General features: G+C 48.5%; 1 protein-coding gene across 5 annotated transcripts; it reads right to left on the reverse strand.

Annotated features, from left to right (window-relative positions):
• Positions 1-57: 57 nt before the first annotated feature.
• Positions 58-17,878, reverse strand: LOC140422020 (uncharacterized). 5 transcript variants are annotated; one of them, XM_072506995.1, is made up of 3 exons: positions 6,872-7,188; positions 6,233-6,355; positions 58-805 (listed from the first exon to the last, which is right to left on the reverse strand). In XM_072506995.1, the coding sequence occupies exons 1-3, from the start codon at positions 7,123-7,125 to the stop codon at positions 763-765; spliced, it is 420 nt and encodes a 139-aa protein (XP_072363096.1). In that variant the 5' UTR covers positions 7,126-7,188; the 3' UTR covers positions 58-762. The 5 variants fall into 5 exon arrangements, with proteins under 5 accessions (XP_072363096.1, XP_072363094.1, XP_072363092.1 ...); XM_072506993.1 differs by lacking the exons at positions 58-805; positions 6,872-7,188 and adding exons at positions 14,916-16,240; positions 17,003-17,878 and having other exon boundaries at positions 2,623-6,355; XM_072506991.1 differs by lacking the exons at positions 58-805; positions 6,872-7,188 and adding an exon at positions 14,916-17,878 and having other exon boundaries at positions 2,623-6,355.
• Between the last annotated feature and the right edge of the window lie 5,203 nt (positions 17,879-23,081).

Consider the following 23,081-nt stretch of genomic DNA (forward strand, 5'->3'; position numbering starts at 1 on the left):
CAGAGACTAGAATTAGGGGACACTGCTTAAAAATTAGGGGTCTTCCGTTTAAGACGCGGATGAGAATATTGTTTTTCTCCTGAGGGCTGTGGGTCTGTGAATCTCCATCCCCAGAGGGTGCTGGAAGCAGGGTCAGTGAATGTTTTCAGATTGAATTTGATATATTCTTGATTGACGAGGGAGTGAACGGGTGGAGGAAGGAAAGTGGAGTTAAGACCACAATCAGATCAGCCCTGATCTTATTGAATGGCGGAGTGGGCTCGAGGGGCCGAATGTCCTGCTCCTGTTCCTGTGTCTGAGCAGTAATATCAAAGTGCAGCAGTATTACCATTACACTCTGGGTAGAAGCACCATCTCCAGGTAAATGCTCCCTGCTCTGCCCCAGATGCTATGGTCCCAGTCAGTGGAATCTGTAAAACCTCAACAAATCTCTGTGCTCGGGGAATCCCTTCTTATACTTTATTACATCACAAAGTCTATGGAGACTGATTTAACCCAATCATTGCCGAGCTAACATTTGAACGGACCAATTACAAAACCTGTCATTGAACCATCTGTACCCGCCCAAACCACGTCAAACTGTCAAACAATTGTCTTCTCTATGCTTCGTCCCCGGTACAGGGAGTCAGCATTCCCATGCCAAGCGGTGAAAACATGGTGGCCTTGACACCCAGGTGTTATCTAGGATTCCAGGCACTCTTGTTTTCTCTGTCCTCTGGGAGCTGTTTATCTCCCTGTTCCCACACAGCAAGTCGTCTGTTCTCAGCTCTGCTCGATTTCTGCTGGAGTTTGGTCCCTTTTACACCTTTCGGATCAATAAAACATTTTGTCAGTGAAGACCCAAACCACAATTTCCCATCCTGTCACCTGTCGACCATCCTTACCCAGAGCATGATCACAACAGGAATAAAAACAGAAGTGTAACAATCAAATTCAAAATAAATCCACAGCCAGTCATAGAATTTAATTTAATGATCACTAATTAACAAGAAAACCCGAAGCACGGAGTCCCCCAGGATTCTTACAGTCCACACCTTGAGGGGGAGGAGAACTCTCTCTCCAACCCCTCACTCAATTTCACTCCGTTGTCTTCCAGTTCTGTTCTGGCCCCACCCGCGGTAACATCTACTCGATCTTTTCTCCTGAAGGAATGCCGTGAGTTCTAAGTTACTGGTACATAAGGACAGATGCTTTAAGCAACAGATCAAACGTGGATGTAAAATATCCTCCAGCTCCCTCTTTACCCCTGTCCAACTTGTGGACAGTTCTTACTCAGTATTATTTCTCCCAAGTCCATTATTGGCCCAATCGAATTTTTAAATAAAAAAATACATATAGTTACAGGATGTGGGCTTTGCTGGCTAAACCCAGCATTTATTGACCATCCCTAGTCGCCTTAGAGAAGGTAGTGGTGAGCTGCCTTCTTGAACCACTGCAGTCCATGTGGTGTTGATACATCCACTGCTATTAGTGACTGAAGGAACAGTGATATATTTACAAATCAGGATGGTGTGTGGCTTGGAGAGGAACATCCAGGTGGTGGTGTTCCTGTCTGTCTGCTGTCCTTGTCCTTCTATATAGTAGTTCAGGGGTTTGGAAGGTAATGCCTGAGGAGCATCGGTGAATTCCTGCTGTGCATCTTGTAGATGGTACACACACTGCTGCTGCTGTGCCTTGGTGGTGGAGGGAGTGAATGATTGTGGGCGGGGTGCAAATGAACCAAGCTGCATTGTCCTGCAAGATGCCGAGCTTCTTTAATTTTGGAGATGCACTCATCCAGGCAAGTGGAGAGTGATCCATCACACTCCGGACCTCTAGATAATGGACAGGCTTTCAGGAGTTAGGAGGTGAATGATTCACAGCAGGATTCCCAGCCTCTGACCCACTCTTGTAGCCACAGTATTTATATGGCTAGTCCAGTTCAGTTTCTGGTCAATGGTAACCCCTAAGATGTTGATAGTGGGGAATTCAACAATGGTAATGGCATTTAATGTCAGGAGGTGGTGGATAGATTCTCTCATAAGGGAGGTGGTCATTGCCTGGCATTTGTGTGGCTCAAAGTTACTTGCAGGACTGCAGAGCTCAGATCTGATCCATTGGTTGTTGCATCATTTAACTCTGACTATTGCTAGCTGTGTTTGATGTTTGGCACACAAATAGACTGGTTTCATTCATAATATCACTCCTGCCTCGCAGTGCCAGGGACCCGGATTCAATTCCAGCCTTGGGTTACTATCTGTGTGGAGTTTGCACATTCTCCCCGTGTTTGCGTGGGTTTCCTCCATCGCTCTGGAGTCCTCCCACTGTCCAAAGATATACAGGTTAAGTGGGTTTATGGGTATATGGCGGGGGAACAGACTGAGGTAGCTGCTCTTGGTACGGTTGGTGCAGACTCGATGGGCCGAATGGTCCCCTTCTGGGACTGTAGAATTCCATTCTATGGAATAAACATCCTTGAGGATTCTTACAGCTTTGTGCTGGGCCATTTCAGAGTCAACCACATTGCTGTGGATCTGGAGTCACATGTCGTCCAGACCAGGTAAGGAGGCAGATTTCCTTCCCGAAAGGGAATTAGTAAACCAGATGTTTTTTTTCTACCAACAATGGACAAGATCATTAGGCTTTTAGTTCGCGTTTTAAATATATGTATTTTATTCGAAACATAATCAATTATACAAATAAACAACAATCAAATACCATTGGCTTTCAAACAATTTATCATTTTCCCCCCTAAACTACCCCAACATCCCTTTCCCAACTGACACCCCCCCACGCACGGCGACAAACAGATCCTTAAATAGAGACAGAAAGACCCTCCGTCTTAAGTAGAACCCTCGTCACCCTCGGAGAACGTACTTAAGTCTTCTCCAACTGCAGAAATTCCGTCAAATCCCCCAACCATGCCGATGCCTTCGATGGGGCGACCGACCTCCAACCCAGTGAGATTCGCCGCCGGGCAATCAGAGTGGTGAAGACCCCCTTCCCCTCCAGCAGCTCTGGCAGATGCGAAACACATGAAAGCCCCACTAAAGATCACGGCGCCATCGTCACCCCCACAATTCCGGCAGGGTCTCGGAAATCAATGGCCAGAATCCCCGAACTGCGGGCACACCCAAAAGATGTGAACATGATTGACAGGCCCCCTCCTGTACCTCTCACATCTGTCCTCAACCTCCGGGAAGAACCCACCCATACGAGCTCGAGTCATAACATGCAAAAAACTTGGGCAGCACGGTTGCATTGTGGATAGCACAATTGCTTCACAGCTCCAGGGTCCCAGGTTCGATTCCGGCTTGGGTCACTGTCTGTGCGGAGTCTGCACATCCTCCCCGTGTGTGCGTGGGTTTCCTCCGGGTGCTCCGGTTTCCTCCCACAGCCCAAAGATGTGCAGGTTAGGTGGATTGGCCACGATAGATTGCCCTTAGTGTCCAAAATTGCCCTTAGTGTTGGGTGGGGTTACTGGGATGTGGGGATAGGGTGGAGGTGTTGACCTTGGGTGGGGTGCTCTTTACAAGAGCCGGTGCAGACTCGACGGGCCGAATGGCCTCCTTCTGCACTGTAAATTCTATGAAAGAACATAACATTTACAAAACTTATATATACACATCGAGACAGAACAGATCCCACCATTACTCCTCCCCAAACCCATGCTCCTTGACATAGTCATCCGCTTCTTCTGAAATCGTAAAATAATATCCTTTGCCCTTGTGAAAGTCACCCAGAGTTTGTCCGGATACAACACCCCGAACCAGACCTTGGCCGAAAGAGCGCAGCCTGGGCCCTGTTAAAACCCAACCCACCTGCCATTTGGCCAGGTCGGCCCCAATGTCCTGGTAGATCCGGATCAGATTCCCCTCCCAGCTATAGCCTCACGTCGACTTCACCCACCTCAGAATCCTCTCCTGGAACTTGTGCATCAGGCCGATCACTGCCTACGGCGGCTCCCCAGCTCTCGGCCTCTGTTGTAATGATTGGGGGGCCCGATCCACCTTCGGGGCCTTATCGAAGACCCCCTCCTCAACCAGCTTCGTGAACATTTTCAATACATAGCCCATGGCACTCGTTCCCTCCACCCCTTCTTCAGGCCTACAATTCACAGATTCTGTCGCCTGGACTGATTCTCCTGGTCGTCCACCTTCGCCCTCAGCACCTTGCAGGCCTCTCCCAGCATCACCATCTCTGCCTCCAGCAACACGATCTGATCACTGGGATCCAACAGCGTCCTTTCCACCTCTTGGATCATTGCACCTTGTGACTGCAGGCGTTCCACCACCCGCTCCAATGTCCCACAAAGAGGGGCTACTGTTTCCTCAATCCTCTTGCATCTCTTTCCGATGCTGCCGAAACACCCTCCAACTCCGCCATACTCTCAGCTGCTGCACCACACAGATCCTGCATCTCAAGCCAAGGCTATACTCGACTTTTGCCAGGTGTTGTAACCTGCTGATATTCCACTTTGGAGGAGAAACCAACTCCCTCCACTTATTCTGCACTTTTTACAAACAAAGTGCCCATTAACCGGGCAGAAAGGGCCAGGAATCCAAGCTTCCAAGCAGAAGTCACCTTGTGTTCGTCTGATTAACTCATGGCCTCCACTGGTGTCGTTCCAGGACATTTTTGTCATTTCATCTCACCAATCCCTTATTTTATCTTTTGTTCTGTCTCATCCTCCCCCCTTTCTCACCAGCATCAAACCCATCACATTTCTCCCTCTCTTTAGTTCTGAGGTAGAGTTACATTGGACGTGGAATATTACCTGTTTCTCTCTCACAGGTGCTGCCAGACCTGCTGCGTTTTTCCAGTTCTTTCTGTATTTATTTTAGATCTACCTGTAATGGGGGAAAAACACTATTTACTATTCAGGATAAAATAAATGTCCTTCATCAGCTTTCGTGGACCATTTCAGTGGAAATGTGCTCTCCCAGGCTCAAAGAGCATCAGCCCACTGGAGGCAAAGTCGTGAGACCGGCCGGTCCAGCAGAAAGAAACTCTCCGACCCTCCCACTTCACCAAGTGTCAGAATGAACATGGCTCAGTCCTGGATGTGATTAACAGCAGCAATAACAGCAGAATCCAACCCCTGTCATCACTTGTGAACTCGCTGGTGTCTCAGCAGAAGTGTTGACCAAGTGAATCCCTTCCCACACACTGTGCAGATGAATGGCCTCTCCCCAGTGTGAACTCGCTGGTGTGCTTGCAGATTGGGTAACTGAGTGAATCTCTTCCCACAGTCAGAGCAGGTGAACGGCCTCTCCCCAGTGTGAATTCGCTGGTGTGCCTGCAGGTGGGATAACCGGGTGAATCCTGTCCCACAGTCAGAGCAGGTGAACGGCCTCTCCCCAGTGTGAATTTGCTGGTGTGTCTGTAGGTGGGATAACCGAGTAAATCCCTTCCCACAATCAGAGCAGGTGAACGGCCTCTTCCCAGTGTGAATTCGCTCGTGTCTCCGCAGGTTGCTTATTTGAGTGAATCCCTTTCTACACTGAGAGCAGGTGAACGGCCTCTCTCCGGTGTGCAGGATCTGGTGTATCAGCAGATGGGATGAGTTTCGAAACCTCTTTGTGCAGTGAGAGCAGCTGAATGGTCTCTCCCTGGTGTGAATGCACTGATGGTTCATCAGTTTGTGAGACCTTTTGAAGCTGCTCCCACAGTCAGAGCATTTAAAGGGTCTCTCATTGCTGTGAGTGACAGTGTGGCCCAGCAGATTGGATACCCGAGTAGATCCCTTCCCACATTCACTGTGGGTGAATGGTCTCTCCTCAGTGTGAACTTGTTGGTGTGTATGCAGTTCGGATGAAGTACTGAACCCCTTCCTACACGTGGAGCAGGTGAATGGCTTCTCCCCGACATGGACTGGCTGGTGCTTCTTCAGGTTGGACAACGTAATGAATCCCTTCCCACACTGAGAGCAGGTGAATGGCCTCTCCCCAGTGTGAATGCGTTGATGAGTTTCCAGTATAGATGGGAATCTGAATCTCTTCCCACAGTCCCCACATTTCCATGGTTTCTCCATGGTGCTGGTGTCCTTGTGTCTCTCCAGGTTGGACAGTCAATTGAAGGCTCACACAGAACTCGTGTACGGTCTCTCCGTGCTGTTTATTTTCAGTTTGTGTAACTGGTTAAAGCTCTTTCCAGTCAGTGCTCTGGAACACTCTCACTCAGGTGTGTGTCTCGGTGATTTTCCAGTCACACTGATGGTTAAAACCATCTGAAGCAGGAAGAACAGACAAACCTTTTTCCTTCTCGATTCAAAGGCTGATGATATTCAAGTCCCCGTGAATTGAGTGAATCTGTTAAATCGGGACGTGAGGTTTGGTTTGAGATTTCTGTCTGTAATTCTTCCTCTTCTGATATCCTGTAAAAGGAGTTTACAAAGTACATCATTGTCAGTACAGGATCGGAATTCAGAACAGACTTTTCTAGTTTCTATGGAATATTCTTTTCTCTCATTCTCCAAAAGCTGTAAATCTCCGTCCCACACACTCTCCCTCCATTCTCACTCTGCTCCCAATTCTCCTGAAGGTGCTGATTCAGGCTGATTGACAGATCCATGCTCACTGCTTACAATCGTGGACAGAGAGCCCTGGAAATCTTCATGCAGACTGCCAGCCTAACGGAAATATGTAACAGGACGAAAATTGTGTTTAATATATAGGATTGTATCAGTTGGTTCAGATACAGGAGGTAGTGATTGATCATGATCTGGAACTTTCTGCCTATGAAGGTTCTCAAGCAGAGATGATCAATACTTTCTGACTGAATTGGATGGACGCTGCTTTTGTCAATATTAAAGCTTATTATCCCTGTAACCAAAGGCTATCCTTCTCACTATTTACCACCCCTCCAATTGTCGCACAATCCGTGCACTCACCGAGAGGCCTGGGCCAACCTTTCCAGAGTCTGCACCCTCCCTGGATTCACTTCCTTTTCCTTCAGAGACAGAGTCCTTCCGGTCCTCCAACTGCTCCCATTGGTCAACACCTCAGCAGAAAGGTCAGAGGCTGGGTTCTCTCTGCACATGTGCAACTTCCCATCGCTCCCAGGGACATGCGCAGTCCGGGCAACCCGCTCGGTGAATAGAGTGGTTCCGTTACCGCGGTGGATTCTGGGTCTGATGGCCGCCATTGCTCATCCGGACTCCAGTCTCCAAACTCCTTGTACTGGGATGAAAAGGGGGGGGGGGGGGGGGGGGGGGGTCACACTTGTAGGGGTAAGAGCAAAATTGAATTCAGGAGAAACTTATTTCCAGAGAGTAGTGAGAATGTGGAACTCACTACCACAGTGAGTGGTGGAGGTGAATAACATCGATATATTGAAGAGGAAGCTGGATGAACACATGAGGGAGAAATAAACAGACGGACACACTGATAGAGTCAGATGGGAAAGCATGGGAGGAGGATGAAGTGAAGTAGAAATACTGGCAGAGATTGGTTGGGCTGAAAGGCCTGTTTCTGTGCTGTATATTCAATGTAATTTAGCCTGTTAACATAGAACATAGAACATAGAAAATACAGCACAGAACAGGCCCTTCGGCCCACGATGTTGTGCCGAACCTTTGTCCTAGATTAATCATAGATTATCATTGAATTTACAGTGCAGAAGGAGGCCACTCGGCCCTTTGAGTCCGCACCGGCTCTTGGAAAGAGCACCCTACCCAAACTCAACACCTTCACCCAACACCAAGGTCAATTTGGACATTAAGGGCAATTTATCATTGGCCAATTCACCTAACCTGCACATCTTCGGATTGTGGGAGGAAACCGGAGCACCCGGAGGAAACCCACGCAGACACGGGGAGGACGTGCAGACTCCGCACAGTCAGTGACCCAAGCCGGAATCGAACCTGGGACCCTGGAGCTGTGAAGCAATTGTGCTATCCACAATGCTACCATGCTGCCCTTGAGAACAAATAAATCTACACTATATCATTTAACCGTAATCCATGTACCTATCCAATAGCTGCTTGAAGGTCCCTAATGTTTCCGACTCAACTACTTCCACAGGCAGTGCATTCCATGCCCCCACTACTCTCTGGGTAAAGAACCTACCTCTGATATCCCTCCTATATCTTCCACCTTTCACCTTAAATTTATGTCCCCTTGTAATGGTTTGTTCCACCCGGGGAAAAAGTCTCTGACTGTCTACTCTATCTATTCCCCTGATCATCTTATAAACCTCTATCAAGTCGCCCCTCATCCTTCTCCGTTCTAATGAGAAAAGGCCTAGCACCCTCAACCTTTCCTCGTAAGACCTACTCTCCATTCCAGGCAACATCCTGGTAAATCTTCTTTGCACCTTTTCCAAAGCTTCCACATCCTTCCTAAAATGAGGCGACCAGAACTGTACACAGTACTCCAAATGTGGCCTTACCAAAGTTTTGTACAGCTGCATCATCACCTCACGGCTCTTAAATTCAATCCCTCTGTTAATGAACGCGAGCACACCATAGGCCTTCTTCACAGCTCTATCCACTTGAGTGGCAACTTTCAAAGATGTATGAACATAGACCCCAAGATCTCTCTGCTCCTCCACATTGCCAAGAACTCTACCGTTAACCCTGTATTCTGCATTCATATTTGTCCTTCCAAAATGGACAACCTCACACTTTTCAGGGTTAAACTCCATCTGCCACTTCTCAGCCCAGCTCTGCATCCTATCTATGTCTCTTTGCAGCCGACAACAGCCCTCCTTACTATCCACAACTCCACCAATCTTCGTATCATCTGCAAATTTACTGACCCACCCTTCAACTCCCTCATCCAAGTCATTAATGAAAATCACAAACAGCAGAGGACCCAGAACTGATCCCTGCGGTACGCCACTGGTAACTGGGATCCAGGCTGAATATTTGCCATCCACCACCACTCTCTGACTTCTATCGGTTAGCCAGTTCGTTATCCAACTGGCCAAATTTCCCACTATCCCATGCCTCCTTACTTTCTGCATAAGCCTACCATGGGGAACTTTATCAAATGCCTTACTAAAATCCATGTACACTACATCCACTGCTTTACCTTCATCCACATGCTTGGTCACCTCCTCAAAGAATTCAATAAGATTTGTAAGGCAAGACCTACCCCTCACAAATCCGTGCTGACTATCCCTAATCAAGCAGTGTCTTTCCAGATGCTCAGAAATCCTATCCTTCAGTACCCTTTCCATTACTTTGCCTACCACCGAAGTAAGACTAACTGGCCTGTAATTCCCAGGGTTATCCCTAGTCCCTTTTTTGAACAGGGGCACGACATTCGCCACTCTCCAATCCCCTGGTACCACCCCTGTTGACAGTGAGGACGAAAAGATCATTGCCAACGGCTCTGCAATTTCATCTCTTGCTTCCCATAGAATCCTTGGATATATCCCGTCAGGCCCGGGGGACTTGTCTATCCTCAAGTTTTTCAAAATGCCCAACACATCTTCCTTCCTAACAAGTATTTCCTCGAGCTTACCAATCTGTTTCACACTGTCCTCTCCAACAATATCGCCCCTCTCATTTGTAAATACAGAAGAAAAGTACTCGTTCAAGACCTCTCCTATCTCTTCAGACTCAATACACAATCTCCCGCTACTGTCCTTGATCGGACCTACCCTCGCTCTAGTCATTCTCATATTTCTCACATATGTGTAAAAGGCCTTGGGGCTTTCCTTGATCCTACCCGCCAAAGATTGTTCATGCCCTCTCTTAGCTCTCCTAATCCCTTTCTTCAGTTCCCTCCTGGCTATCTTGTATCCCTCCAATGCCCTGTCTGAACCTTGTTTCCTCAGCCTTACATAAGTCACCTTTTTCCTCTTAACAAGACATTCAACCTCTCTTGTCAACCATGGTTCCCTCACTCGACCATCTCTTCCCTGCCTGACAGGGACATACAAATCAAGGACACGTAGCACCTGTTCCTTGAACAAGTTCCACATTTCATTTGTGTCCTTCCCTGCCAGCCTATGTTCCCAACTTATGCACTTCAATTCTTGTCTGACAACATCGTATTTACCCTTCCCCCAATTGTAAACCTTGCCCTGTTGCACGTACCTATCCCTCTCCATTACTAAAGTGAAAGTCACAGAATTGTGGTCACTATCTCCAAAATGCTCCCCCACTAACAAATCTATCACTTGCCCTGGTTCATTACCCAGTACTAAATCCAATATTGCCCCTCCTCTGGTCGGACAATCTACATACTGTGTTAGAAAAGCTTCCTGGACACACTGCACAAACACCACCCCATCCAAACTATTTGATCTAAAGAGTTTCCACTCAATATTTGGGAAGTTAAAGTCGCCCATGACTACTACCCTATGACTTCTGCACCTTTCCAAAATCTGTTTCCCAATCTGTTCCTCCACATCTCTGCTACTATTGGGGGGCCTATAGAAAACTCCTAACAAGGTGACTGCTCCTTTCCTATTTCTGACTTCAACCCATACTACCTCAGTAGGCTGATACTCCTCGAACTGCCTTTCTGCAGCTGTTATACTATCTCTAATTAATAATGCCACCCCCCCACCTCTTTTACCACCCTCCCTAATCTTATTGAAACATCTATAACCAGGGACCTCCAACAACCATTTCTGCCCCTCTTCTATCCAAGTTTCCGTGATGGCCACCACATCGTAGTCCCAAGTACCGATCCATGCCTTAAGTTCACCCACCTTATTCCTGATGCTTCTTGCGTTGAAGTATACACACTTCAACCCCTCTCCGTGCCTGCAAGTACTCTCCTTTGTCAGTGTTCCCTTCCCCACTGCCTCATTACACGCTTTGGTGTCCTGAATATCGGCTACCTTAGTTGCTGGACTACAAATCCGGTTCCCATTCCCCTGCCAAATTAGTTTAAACCCTCCCGAAGAGTACTAGAAAACCTCCCTCCCAGGATATTGGTGCCCCTCTGGTTCAGATGCAACCCGTCCTGCTTGTACAGGTCCCACCTTCCCCAGAATGCGCTCCAATTATCCAAATACCTGAAGCCCTCCCTCCTACACCATTCCTGCAGCCACGTGTTCAACTGCACTCTCTCCCTATTCCTAGCCTCGCTATCACGTGGCACCGGCAACAAACCAGAGATGACAACTCTGTCTGTCCTGGCTTTTAACTTCCAGCCTAACTCCCTAAACTTGTTTATTACCTCCACACCCCTTTTCCTACCTATGTCGTTGGTACCAATGTGCACCACGACTTCTGGCTGCTCCCCCTCCCCCTTAAGGATCCTGAAGACACGATCCGAGACATCCCTGGCCCTGGCACCCGGGAGGCAACATACCTTCCGGGAGTCTCGCTCGCGACCACAGAATCTCCTATCTATTCCCCTAACCATTGAATCTCCTACAACTATTGCTTTACTATTCTCCCCCCTTCCCTTCTGAGCCCCAGAGCCAGACTCAGTGCCAGAGACCTGGCCGCTAGGGCCTTCCCCCGGTAGGTCATCCCCCCCAACAGCATCCAAAATGGTATACTTGTTTTGAAGGGGAACGGCCACGAGGGATCCCTGCACTTTCTGCCTGTTTGTTGTTTTCCCCCTGACTGTAACCCAGCTATTCTTGTCCTGTACCTTGGGTGTGGTTACCTCCTTGTAACTCTTCTCAATCACCCCCTCTGCCTCCCGGATGATCCGAAGTTCATCCAGCTTCAGCTCCAGTTCCCTAACACGGTCTTTGAGGAGCTGAAGTTGGGTGCACTTCCCGCAGGTATAGTCAGTGGGGACACCGGTGATATCCCTCACCACCCACATCCTACTGTTATTGCCTTTAACTCTGACATAGTCCATTCTGGATTAAAGAGAAAATGTTTCACTCACAGAACATTTCAGATCATTGTTTCCACTATTGTCCAATCAATGCCTTTGCCAGTCCGGTACCTGAGTGAGCTGCTGAGGCAACAAATTCAACCACAAACATCAAATGGGATTTCTTCCAATATATCTTTGAAGAGCAGATCTTTTTTCAAGTGGACTGAATTGGTTATATTTTCTCGGTCACAGTCCTTTCCGACAACAATTATTATTTATCAGCCAGTCTTATTCAAATTATGGAGTCTGTTTTATACAGTAAGACGTCTCACAACACCAGGTTAAAGTCCAACAGGTTTATTTGAAATCAAAAGGTTTTGGAGCACTGCTCCTTCATCAGGTGAAGTGAGACCTGATGAAGGAGCAGTCCTCTGAATGTTTGTGATTTCAAATAAACCGATTGACTTTATCCTGGTGTTATGAGACTTCTTACTATGCCTCCTCATCCCCCCCCCCCCCCCCCCACCCCAGTCCAACACCGGCATCTCCACATCATTTTTTACACAGGACAAAGCATCTGCTTGCTCAGTGCCCCATCCATCACCTGAAACAATGACTCCCTTGACCTCCAGAGCACAATGGCGGCAGTGTGTGTACCATCTGCAAGATAGTTCACGGTAGCACAGTGGTGGGGCAACTCGGTAGCACAGTGGTTGGGACAGCACAGTTGCTTCACAGCTCCAGGCTCCCAGGTTGAATTCCTGGCTTGGGTCATTGTCTGTGCAGAGTCTGCACATTCTCCCCAGGTCTGCATGGATTTCCTCTGGGTGCTCCGGTTTCCTCCCACAGTCCAAAGATGTGCAGTTTAGGTGGATTGGCCAAGATAAATCACCCTTAGTGTCCAAAAAGGTTTGGTGGGTTTACTGGGTTAAGGGGATAGGGTGGAGGCGTGGTCTTAAGTGGGGTGCTCTTTCCAAGGGCCGGTGCAGACTCGATGGGCTGAATGGCCTCCTTCTGCACTGTAAATTCTATGATTTATGAACTCAACAGAGCTCCTTCGACATCAACTTCTAAACCCATAACCTTGACTGTCATGAAGGACAAGGACAGCAAACACATGGGAATAGCAGCACCTGAAATCACCTCAGTGCGACTTGCAATAATCTGCTTCAGGGTCTGTGAATATAAAAAACCCTTCATGTCAATATCTGTGTGCACACAAACCTCTTTAGTTCAGAGCTGGAGGAGGAATTTAATCTGCCCTCTGGAAATGCCTTCAGATACCTTCAGGTCCGCGCCTTTCTGAAAAAACAGGTGGTGGCATTTCCGTTGCTACCCCCATGTAGGATAAAGGATAGGGTGGTCTCTGGCACCTGGGTAGGAGAGGGGAAGGTGTCGGACATCTACCAAGAACTACAGGAGGCGGAGGAAGCCCCAGTGGTGGAGCTTAAGGGCAAGTGGGAGGAGGAGCTAGGCGGGAGCTGGATGCAGGCCTGTGGGCGGAAGCCCTAAATAGGGTCAATTCCTCTTCATCATGTGCCAGGCTTAGCTTAATTCAGTTTAAGGTGGTCCATCAGGCACACATGACGGCAGCAAGAATTAGCAAGTTCTTTGGGGTTAAGGATAGATGTGCGGGAAGCCCAGCGAACCATATCCATATGTTCTGGGCATGTCCGGTTCTCAAAGGATTCTGGCAGGGATTCGCTAAGGCAATGTCCAAGATCCTAAACACGCAGGTGGTGCCGAGTCCAGAGACAGCGATCTTTGGTGTGTCAGACGATCCGGGAGTTCAGGAAGCGAAAGAGGTCGAGGTTTTGGCCTTTGCCTCCCTGATAGCCCGGAGACGGATAATTTTAATGTGGAGGGACTCGAAACCCCTGAGTATGGAGACCTGATTTGGTGACATGGCTGGGTTTCTCAGTCTTGAGAAAATAAAGTTTGCCTTGAGAGGGACCATGACGGGGTTCTCTCGGAGATGGGCATGACTTGCCAACTTTTATACTCAATGCCCCAACCAATGAAGACAAGCATGCCGTATAAAGAACAAAGAACAAAGAAATGTACAGCACAGGAACAGGCCCTTCGGCCCTCCAAGCCCGTGCCGACCATACTGCCCGACTAAACTACAATCTTCTACACTTCCTGGGTCCGTATCCTTCTATTCCCATCCTATTCATATATTTGTCAAGATGCCCCTTAAATGTCCCTATCGTCCCTGCTTCCACTACCTCCTCCGGTAGCGAGTTCCAGGCACCCACTACCCTCTGCGTAAAAAACTTGCCTCGTACATCTACTCTAAACCTTGCCCCTCTCACCTTAAACCTATGCCCCCTAGTAATTGACCCCTCTACCCTGGGGAAAAGCCTCTGACTATCCACTCTGTCTATGCCCCTCATAATTTTGTATACCTCTATCAGGTCGCCCCTCAACCTCCTTCGTTCCAGTGAGAACAAACCGAGTTTATTCAATCGCTCCTCATAGCTTATGCCCTCCATACCAGGCAACATTCTGGTAAATCTCTTCTGCACCCTCTCTAAAGCCTCCACATCCTTCTGGTAGTGTGGCGACCAGAATTGAACACTATACTCCAAGTGTGGCCTAACTAAGGTTCTATACAGCTGCAACATGACTTGCCAATTCTTATACTCAATGCCCCGGCCAATGAAGGCAAGCATGCCGTATGCCTTCTTGACTACCTTCTCCACCTGTGTTGCCCCTTTCAATGACCTGTGGACCTGTACTCCTAGATCTCTTTGACTTTCAATACTCTTGAGGGTTCTACCATTCACTGTATATTCCCTAACTGCATTAGACCTTCCAAAATGCATTACCTCACATTTGTCCGGATTAAACTCCATCTGCCATCTCTCCGCCCAAGTCTCCAGACAATCTAAATCCTGCTGTATCCTCAGACAGTCCTCATCGCTATCCGCAATTCCACCAACCTTTGTGTCGTCTGCAAACTTACTAATCATGCCTTCTTAGCTACCTGATCCACCTGCATTGCCACTTTCAGTTATATGTTTATTGTAATTTCCCAATCTACCACAGTCAACTTGCTCCTCATACCATGACAGTTTCCTTCTGCGAGAAACACCCAGATAAATTAGACAAAAGAACCCTGTAACTGCCATAGCCCATCTTCATGGCAACGTGGCTGCTTTGGGAACTAAGTATCTTCCAACATGCAAACACCTTTTCATTCGGTGCTCCTCATCAAACATGGAACCAGGTAATCGCAACGAGGCTCAAAAATGGTCAGCCCACCGGAGGCAGAGGTGTTAGACCGGCCAGTCCAGCAGAAAGAAACCCTCAAATCATCACCATTCACCAGATGTCAGAATGAACAAAATGCAGTCCTGGATGTAAGTGAGAGCAGAAACAATAACAACAAAGCCAACATCTGTAATTCATTGTGAACTTGTTGGAGTCACAATAGGTGTGATGAATCACAAACCCCTCCCCACATTGAGAGCAGATGAATGGTCTCTCCCCAGAATTAACTCGCTAGTGTATCCGTAGTTGGGACGGTTCATTGAATGTCTCCCCTGCTCAGAGCAGGTGAATGGCCTCTTCCAGGTGTGAACTCGCTAGTGTTCCTGCAGGGTGGATATCTGAATCCCTTCTCTCACTAAGAGCACGTTAACGTCTTCTCCCCAGTGTGAACTCGCTGGTGGTTCCACAGGGTGGATAACCAAGTGAATTTCTTCTCACACTGAGAGCAGGTGAACGGTCTCTCCCTAGTGTGAACTCGCTGGTGTGTCCGCAGGCTCGATGAAGTAGTGAATCCCTTCTCACACTGAGAGCAGGTAAACGGCCTCTCCCCAGTGTGAACCCGCTGATGCCTGCGCAGGTTCGATGAATCAGTGAATCCCTTCTCACACTGAGAGCAGGTGAACGGCCTCTCCCCAGTGTGAACATACTGGTGTATCCGCAGGTTGGATAACTGAGTGAATCCCTTCTCACACTGAGAGCAAGTGAATGGCCTCTTCCTACTGTGAATTCGCTGGTGTGACTTCAGGCTGGATAACAAAGTGAATCCCTTCTCACACTGAGAACAGGTGAATGGCCTCTCCCCAGTGTGAATGCGTCGATGAGCTTCCAGCTGAGATGGAGCCCTGAATCCCTTCCCACAGTCCCCACATTTCCACGGTTTCTCCATGTTTGAGGTCTCTTTGTGTTCCTCCAGGTTTGACAATCAGCTGAAACCTCGTCCACACACAGAACACGTGTAGGGTCTCTCCCCGCTGTAAATGATGCAATGTTTTTTCAGGCTGTGTAACTGGTTAAAGCTCTTTCCATAGTCAATACTCTGGAACACTCTCACTCGGGTGTGTGTGTCTCGGTGCTTTTCCAGTCACACTGATGGTTGAAATCTTTTGAAGCCGAAAGAACAGACAAACATTTCTCCTTCTCGATTCAAAGTCCGGTGATATTCAGTTCCAAGGAATTGAGAGACTCAGTCAGATTGAGAGATGACGTTTCAGATTTCTGTCTGTAATTCCTCCTCTTCTAATATCCTGGAAAAACAATTTCCAAAAGACACCACTGTCAGCACTGGATAGAAATTCAGAACAGACAATTCTAGTTTCTAGAGAACATTCTTTTTTCACTTATTCCCCAAATGCTGTAAATCTCCGTCCCACACACTCTCCCTCCATTCTCACTCTGCTGTATCTAATATTCACCCTCCCAATTCTCCTAAAGGTGCTGATTCAGGCTGATTGACATATCCCTGCTCACTGCTTCCTGTCCTGGTCACAGAGACCGTAACAAATAGGATCTGCAGTTGGCCATTTGGCCCATCGAGCCTGCTCATCTATTCTATGGAATCATTGGCCGATCTATGTCAGCGACATTCTCCGTGTTACTGACCAGAGGCTGAGTGTGCTGACTCAATATCTGTGAGCTCATGAGGCCTAGCTGCAAAACATCAAGGAAAGGATCAACGATCCCGAGGAGAGAATCCTGAATGTTGAGCAAGTTGCCTCCTCGGCGAAGGCAAGAATTAAATCCTTGGAAAACCGGCCGAGTGACGTGAGGGTGGTCCTGGAGGATTTGGAAAACTGAAGGTCAGAGAAAGAACATCCGAGTCATCGGCCTGCCAGAAGGTGTGGAGGGTGAGGCTCCCGTTAGGTTCTTCGAGGACCGGCTGCCACGTATTCTCAAGCTGGATGTGAAGCCTGGGTGTTTCAAATTAGTAAGGGCATCGGGTCCTGTCTTTGAGGCCGAGGAATAGCTTTCATCCTACATGAATAGGATGGGAATAGAGAGATACGGACCCAGGAAGTGTAGAAGATTGTAGTTTAGTTGGGCAGCATGGTCGGCACGGGCTTGGAGAGCCGAAGGGCCTGTTCCTGTGCTGTACATTTCTTTGTTCCTGTAATCATTCACTTCCACAACTTGAAAGATCACCAGAATGTCCTGAAGACGGGTAAGGCGAGGTGGGACCTGCCTCCATGAGGGAGTGAGGATTTCCTTATTCCAGGATTTTTCAACAGCAACACAAACGAAGCATCGAGACTTTGATGAAGTTTGAAGGGAACTATGTTGCTTTATCCTGTGACCCTGAAAATTATATTTGACAACTCCGTCAAGACTTTCGATAATCCGACTACTGCCTTGGTCTTCGTTAAATCCATGAAGGGCAAAGATTTGGAGGGATGGTTTGCAGCTCGGACTAACTCAGGCTCCAATCCGGACTCTTTCCCTGTCGTGGTGTTGTTTGAATTTGTTATCTTTTATCCTGTTGAAGGGAGTTGTTATTCTGTAAGTCCCGCTTGAATGTCTTTTTCTCCTCGAGTGTTGCGGAGAATTGTATTATCTTATCTGTTATAGTAGATGTGCCGTGTGCTTCCTTCTATTATCCGAGCGTTAATCATGGCAGAACCGAGTGGCGACATTGCTGAAGGGTGGGTGGTGGTGGATGTAGGTCTTCACGGGTGGGTCTAAAATGGGGGAAGGAAATTCGATCCCCATTCCCTTGTTTTCTTGTCCTCAGAGGTACTTCATTCACTGCACATTTTCAGGAAGAGTTTGAGTTCTTCCGTTTACTCGGCCCCTGGTATTTCCCCCTCCAGACGTGTAAAGCTCATTCCGGGGGCGGGGGGGGGGGTGATCATTTCTGTCATTGCTGATGAAAGGTGCAGAATGATGGAGAACAAGCGGCGTCTGGAGGTTTGTTTGATGAAGGCCCAGGAGGAAGTTTCCGCCGGAGTGAAGCTCAGTCACACAAACCCCGCGCTATGATTGGCTGGAGGACCAGACTCCTTCCGGTCGTGCAACTCTTCCCATTGGTCAATGCCTCTCAGGAGTTGAGCACCCCTGCACACGCGCAGCTTCCACTCTCCTTCAGACGTGCGCAGTCTCAGGCAGGGGAGAGATCACCGAGCCGCCTCCAGCTCTGGTCGCAGCCGTCAGCCGGTTGCCTGGAAACCTGGTCTCGAGGTGTAGAGGGAGGAAGTTGAACGGGTGGGGGCGGGGCTCCCGCGACCGCGCACTGGAACCCAGTGACAACACCTCGGAATAGAGTAATTCTAATTGGCTGATTCAGGCAGGGCTCCATTGTGATGTCACAGCGGAAGTGAAGGTAAAATTTCCTCCTGTCTCCAACATTTGTGAGTAACTCTTTTATTGTCGTCACAATTATTACAGAAACCAATTTACAAGGCTCCAGGCCTCATTACACTTCAAATTGACGATTAAACAGTCACTTAACACAAAACAGCTGCAAGGCACAAGGCCCAATTACATTTCACAGTGATGTGGAGATGCCGGCGTTGGACTGGGGTGAGCACAGTACGAAGTCTCACAACACCAGGTTAAAGTCCAACAGGTTTGTTTCAAATCACTAGCTTTCGGAGCGCTGCTCCTTCCTCAGGTGAATGAAGAGGTATGTTCCAGAAACACATATAAATTCAAAGATGCCAAACAATGCTTGGAATGCGAGCATTAGCAGGTGATTAAATCTTTACAGATCCAGAGATGGGGTAACCCCAGGTTAAAGAGGTGTGAATTGTACCAACCAGGACAGTTGGTAGGATTTCGCAGGCCAGATGGGGGATGAATGTAATGCGACATGAATCCCAGGTCCCGGTTGAGGCCGCACTCATGTGTGCGGAACTTGGCTATAAGTTTCTGCTCGGCGACTCTGCGTTGTCGCGGGTCCTGAAGGCCGCCTTGGAGAACGCTTACCCGGAGATCAGAGGCTGAATGCCCTTGACTGCTGAAGTGTTCCCCGACTGGAAGGGAACATTCCTGCCTGGTGATTGTTGCGCGATGTCCGTTCATTCGTTGTCGCAGCGTCTGCATGGTCTCGCCAATGTACCACGCTTCGGGACATCCTTTCCTGCAGCGTATGAGGTAGACAACGTTGGCCGAGTCGCACGAGTATGTACCGCGTACCTGGTGGGTGGTGTTCTCACGTGTAATAGTGGTATCCATGTCGATGATCTGGCACGTCTTGCAGAGATTGCCATGACAGGGTTGTGTGGTGTCGAGGTCACTGTTCTGAAGACTGGGTAGTTTGCTGCAAACAATGGTTCGTTTGAGGTTGCGCGGTTGTTTGAAGGCAAGTAGTGGGGGTGTGGGGATGACCTTGGCAAGATGTTCATCGTCATCAATGACGTGTTGAAGGCTGTGAAGAAGATGACGTAGTTTCTCCACTCCGGGGAAGTACTGGACGACGAAGGGTATTCTGTCGGATGTGTCCCATGTTTGTCTTCTGAGGAGGTCGGTCCGGTTTTTCGCTGTGGCGCGTTGGAACTGTCGATCGATGAATCGAGTGCCATATCCCGTTCGTACGAGGGCATCTTTCAACGTCTGTAGATGTCTGTTACGCTCCTCCTCGCCTGAGCAGATCCTGTGTATACGGAGCGCTTGTCCATAGGGGATGGCTTCTTTAAAGTGTTTAGGGTGGAAGCTGGAGAAGTGGAGCATCATGAGGTTATCCGTGGGTTTGCGGTAAAGCGAAGTGTTGAGGTGACCGTCCTTGATGGAGACAAGTGTGTCCAAGAATGCAACTGATTTTGGAGAGTAGTCCATGGTGAGTCTGATGGTTGGATGGAACTTATTAATGTCATCGTGTAGTCGTTTCAGTGATTCTTCGCCGTGGGTCCAAAGGAAAAAAATGTCATCGATGTATCTGGTATATAACATCGGTTGAAGGTCCTGTGCGGTGAGTAGGTCCTGTTCAAACTTGTGCATGAAGATGTTGGCGTATTGGGGTGCGAATTTGGTCCTCATGGCTGTTCCGTGCGTCTGGATGAAGAACTTTTCACAGTAACATTGTAACAGTCATTGAACACAAATAGCTGCAAGGCGCAGGGCCGAAATACAGTTCCAAATACCTATTAACCAGTCACTTATCACAACCAGCCGCAAGGCACAGGCCCTACGTATAGTTCAGGTAACAATCAGACAGTCACATGACACAAACAGTCGTGAGGCACAAGGCCACGAAACCAAACGACCGTTCCAAAAGCAAGTAGGAACAGAAAACCGCAAAACACAAGTACATTGAGGCAACGACCTCTAAACACATAAACAAGCAGTCGCGAGGCACAAGGCCTCAAAACCATATGACCACTCCAACAAAAAACAAAGAAAGAAAGAAAAGGAACAAAATCCAAAAATACAACACAGGACACAGGCACATTTCAAGGTGACGACCTCTAAACACATAAGGCAAGCAGTCGCGAGGCCCCGATACAATACGGCCGCTCCGGTACAAATATGACCTACAGGGCCTCGATTCATTTAAACAGTATCATATCAAACCCAATCACCAGGCACCAGGCCTCAATTCACCCCAGAAAAGATTTAACAGGATAGAATCCATCACCGAACACTAATCCCTGCTCGCCCACCCCCGTTCACCCCGCCCTGCAGCCGACACCCCGGAGGAAAGGCCCCTCCTCGCTAAGAGCACAGACCTCCGGAGAACCATACCCGGGCGCGGCGGAGGAGAGAGGGTTCCCCCCTCCTGGACCCCGCCCAAGGGCACGGGACCATTCGGCGGGAGAGCAGTTTCGCACCAACTAGCGTTCCACCACAATTACTAAATACCATTTCGGAGAAACCGAAATGAGTTGAATGTCATAGGCTGCTAAATAAAACAAAAGCAAAGAAAACTAGAAAACAAATCCCTCAGCACACATAGAAAAGTCTATAAAAAGAGTCCATTAATTTTGCACGTTCCACTTCATGACCCCGGCGCTCCAGCCGAAATTTCACAAGGAACAACATGTCCTCAAAGTCCTCCAATGGCAGCGGCCAGAGTCGCTCCAATGTTGGCAACAGTCGACAACGGGGAAGAAAGTCCCAGAGTCAGTCCCAACCGCCCACAGGGCGACAAGGGGGGCCGAACCCCCGGAGACCCCAGGAACGGCAGCAACCCACCCCGGAGTGCAGGCCGCGGGCCGCCCATCGGGTATCCACTCCCGGTTCCGACCCGCCGCTTCCAGCAGCCTATCCAGCTGCCATCCTTCCTCCATTGCTTCGTCCTCCATTGGGCGAACTCAAAACCGGCGACAGCAAACCTCGCAGTCCGAAGCAGCGTCTCCGCAGCTCAACCGCTGACTTGAAACACGACTGGTCGCAGTACTCCGAAACCGGTCTTCTCCCCTTCCCTCGGGGACCAGGAGCAATGGGCGCCGAGTTGCTGTTTCACCCCATCCAGGAAGCTCCCAGAGGCGGCCTGCCTTTCGAATCGGCCCGGGGGCGGACACCAAGCTCGCACACAACCGCCCAAGCCTCCACCACTTTTCACCCCAGGAGTTTGGACAGTGTCGGCCGTAGCTCCCACAATCCCCCGCGCTGGGGAACCCGCTCTATCCGCCGCACAGGCGGGTGATCAGGTACTGCGCATGTCCAAGGGTGAGGGGAAGCTGCGCATGTGTGGAGGAAAGCCCAGCCCCTGACCTTCATGTGAGGTGTTGGCCAATGGATAGAGTTAGGACCGGAAGGACGCTGGTCCTCCAGTCAGCGCGGGCTTTATGTGAAAGGAGATTGGGCTTCACACAGACTGAAACGTCCTCCTGTCTCCAACATCTGTGAGTAAAACACTTTCTTTTCTCCCCCTTTCCATTTCATTTCTCATTCTGACCTTCAGTTGGTGACTTGCAGCAACTGAAGGGAAAGGAAGTGAATCCAGGGAGGGTGCAGACTCTGCAAAGCTTGGCCCAGGTCTCTCTCTCCCTCAAAGACATTGACATCCTTTGCTTCCTCAGCTTGACACATTTATTTATTTGGTTAAAAGAATGGTCTATTTCTTGAAGTTCACAATTAAAGGGCTGCTTTCCCCAGGAGGTGTCTGACATTTAAGGGGTCAGTAAATTAATATCGGACAGAGATATGTCCAGTGTTGTTATTTGGTACATATTAGATATATTGTTCATGGTTCTATAATGAAGTATATTTATTATTATTTCAGTCGTGTAATATTGTGTTGTAGCTACGGTATATATTTACAGTCATCTCTTCCTTCAAGAGTGTTGTTAGTTTCTGCATTTCTCTTCCACCGGGACCAGTGGAGTCTGGGAGTCACTGAATGTGTTCATGGATGAGTTAATATTTTTAATATTTTGTTATGTTTATTAACCAATTTTTAAATAACGAATGCAACAGAATAACAGAAAAAAATGTGGAAAACGGGTACAGAGCAGAACAACTGATACGGCCAACATAAATACAAGCAACACATTGCAGAATTAATTCATAGCAGAATATTTGAGTGACCAGAGCCTCGTGATGAAATGCCTGATCCATTGAACAACCAGTTAACATGTTAACATAGTGAGTGGAGAAAGAGGGTAAGATTATATAAAAATGGAAGGATAATAATGCAGGACGCACCCCCAAAACATTACAAGTGGACTAACAGCATAGTCGAATTCAAATGAATAACATAACATAATGACATCGAAGCTCTGCAGTGCAGAAGGAGGCCATTCTCTCCTTCAATCTGCACTGACCCTCCGAAAAAGCACTCCACTGAGGCACACTTCCCACCCTATCCCCGTAACCTCGTGCATTGATCATGGTCAACCCACCTAACCTGACACCTTTGGACACGAAGGGGCAATTTAGCATGATGAATCCACTGAACCTGCACATCTTTGGACTGTGGCAGAAAACAGGAGCAGACACGGAGAACGTGCAAACTCCACACAGATAGCCACTCAAGGAATCAAACCTGGGTCCCTGGCTCTGTGTGGCAGCAGTGCTAACCACTGTGCCTCACTGTGCCCTACTCCCGAACTAAGTTGAATTTAATTCACTGATGGAAATCTCTGGAGGAGCAAGTCAGTCAAATTGGAACCTATATATCTGAGATATATAGGGCTGTATAATTTACCAAAT

Source organism: Scyliorhinus torazame, chromosome 5, assembly GCF_047496885.1.
Source record: "Scyliorhinus torazame isolate Kashiwa2021f chromosome 5, sScyTor2.1, whole genome shotgun sequence".
NCBI lineage: Eukaryota > Metazoa > Chordata > Chondrichthyes > Carcharhiniformes > Scyliorhinidae > Scyliorhinus > Scyliorhinus torazame.